The sequence below is a fragment of the Cyprinodon variegatus genome, unplaced genomic scaffold (assembly GCF_000732505.1).
Source record: "Cyprinodon variegatus isolate N-32 unplaced genomic scaffold, C_variegatus-1.0 Scaffold670, whole genome shotgun sequence".
Classification (NCBI taxonomy): domain Eukaryota; kingdom Metazoa; phylum Chordata; class Actinopteri; order Cyprinodontiformes; family Cyprinodontidae; genus Cyprinodon; species Cyprinodon variegatus.
The window spans coordinates 88,621-90,499 of NW_015151123.1; the positions used below are offsets into that span (position 1 = coordinate 88,621).

At 36.7% G+C, this 1,879-nt stretch overlaps 1 protein-coding gene across 1 annotated transcript in view; it reads right to left on the bottom strand.

The window, feature by feature from the left end:
• Nucleotides 1-1,879, bottom strand: part of LOC107097074 (E3 ubiquitin-protein ligase RNF180-like) — a 12,110-nt gene that overhangs the window by 5,825 nt on the left and 4,406 nt on the right. Inside the window, exon 4 of the mRNA XM_015394066.1 lies at nt 579-707. Within this exon, the coding sequence (XP_015249552.1) occupies nt 579-707 (129 nt within the window). The remainder of the gene's footprint in view (nt 1-578; nt 708-1,879) is intronic.

A 1,879-nucleotide genomic window follows, 5' to 3' on the forward strand; every position in this document is an offset into this window, starting at 1 on the left:
TATCGATGCATCGGATCGTCAGCTGTTGGATCGATGCATCGATACACAACGATTATTATTTACACCCCTAATTAACAGTAGCTAATATATCATTCAAGGGCTCATCTAATCGGTCAAATACCAAAATAAGATGTGCAGCCATGTAGCAGCATCTTTGCTGAATGGCTGGATATAGATCTTGTGCTTCTAGACCTCACTGAGGGATGGGGGGACTCCATTTGGCAAATTTGTCCTTTAAAGGGTTAACAGAGTGGATGTGTCCAGGCGACAGCTGCAGTGTCACTCTTCACTGTTGCTCTCTGAAGCTAAACGCTCCACAGTGAAATTCCCAAACCTCTGCATACTGTCAACCTGACTCAGTGGGGGCATTAAAGATTCAAGAAACCCTCAGTCTGCAGGAACATTATAGAATATTAAATCAGATCTTAAAAAGGGGCTCTTTGTTAGATTAAATGTGTTTTATTAATCTGATCTAATATTTTGAACTTAAAGTGATATTTCAATTAGCTGTAACCAGCAGTCTGTGAACCAGACTCTATAAAGATCAGTCTGTAAGGATGATTTTTGTGTTTCCTCACCGCCTCCTCCTGCCTCTGACTCTGCAGCCATCTCTCTCTCCTCCTCTCCTTCCTCCTCTGACTCTTCAGACGGTTCTTATCTCGTTTGCTGCGTCTGATCCAGGCCGAGAAGCTGGACAGGACCCGATCCTGTGAGGAGGAAGAGTCCAGATCCCAGTCAACGATACGAATCACGTCAAACTCAAACTGTTTTAACACTTTAATCAGTTCTTAGTTCTTTTTTTTTTTTTTTTCTAAACCTCTGGAAACTTTTCTTTGAACTTTTATTTTGTGTTTCAGGTTTTTTCTGCCATCGGCTCTGATTCGTGATGAATTTAAAAACATTCCACCGATGCCGATGAGGTCCTTATTTAGTTTGCTTCATGTTTTTGATGGAATCCTGTCAGAATGGGATGCTTAACACATTTCTACAAGATGAGGATTTTTTTTTTTTTAAACAAAAAACAATACAACTTTCAGGTGATTTTTGACAAATGTGGAGAAAAATCAAAATGCATTTAAACTGTGGAGGCGAAAGAGTGAATATATGTGATTTAAGGTAATGATTGAAGACAATTACACCTTTCATAGAAAGAAAATTGAAATATGGATTATTATGATCATACGGAAGAGGATTAGGGCCACTGGAAAAAAAAGTAAAGTTAACTGATTTTTAATTCCGACTGAAATCTCAGAATATTGGATCTTAATGTAAAAGGAAGAGATGTGGGAGTTGTTTGGAAGGGCCAGTACACTGAAAAAAATGTAAATCTATGTAAGTCAGTTTTTCTTAAAATAAGAGCGTTTTTTGTTCTATTGAGGAGGTAAGTGAGAGACTTTGCCAATGCAACACGACAATTTACATTTAAAATAAGCATTGTCTCTTATTTCAAGTGCATAATATCTAATTATCTTATTCTAAGGATAAAAAGGTTCATTCCATTGGCAGATTATCCTATTTTCCTACTCAAATGAAGGTTAAATACACTTATTTTAAGACATTTTTACTCCGTTTCAGAATGTGTAACACATTGGTGGACAATGATGGAATAAGGTGGCTTTTTATCTGCCTGATGGGTCCCTGGTGATGCTATTTCATTAATGGAAGAGCAGAAAGTGATTAAAACCAGAGAGCTAGTTCAGTCTTTAAAACAAACATGGCTACGGCTTGATGCTAACATGTTTGTTAGCTGTCAGAATTGAGTCAGAATTCTGAGTTTTTTTCTTATATTATACTGAAAATGGAAAAATCATTTAACTCTTTTTTTATTTTTTCAGTGGCCCTAATCCTCTTCCATATGATTATTTTCTGTAAATGTTTA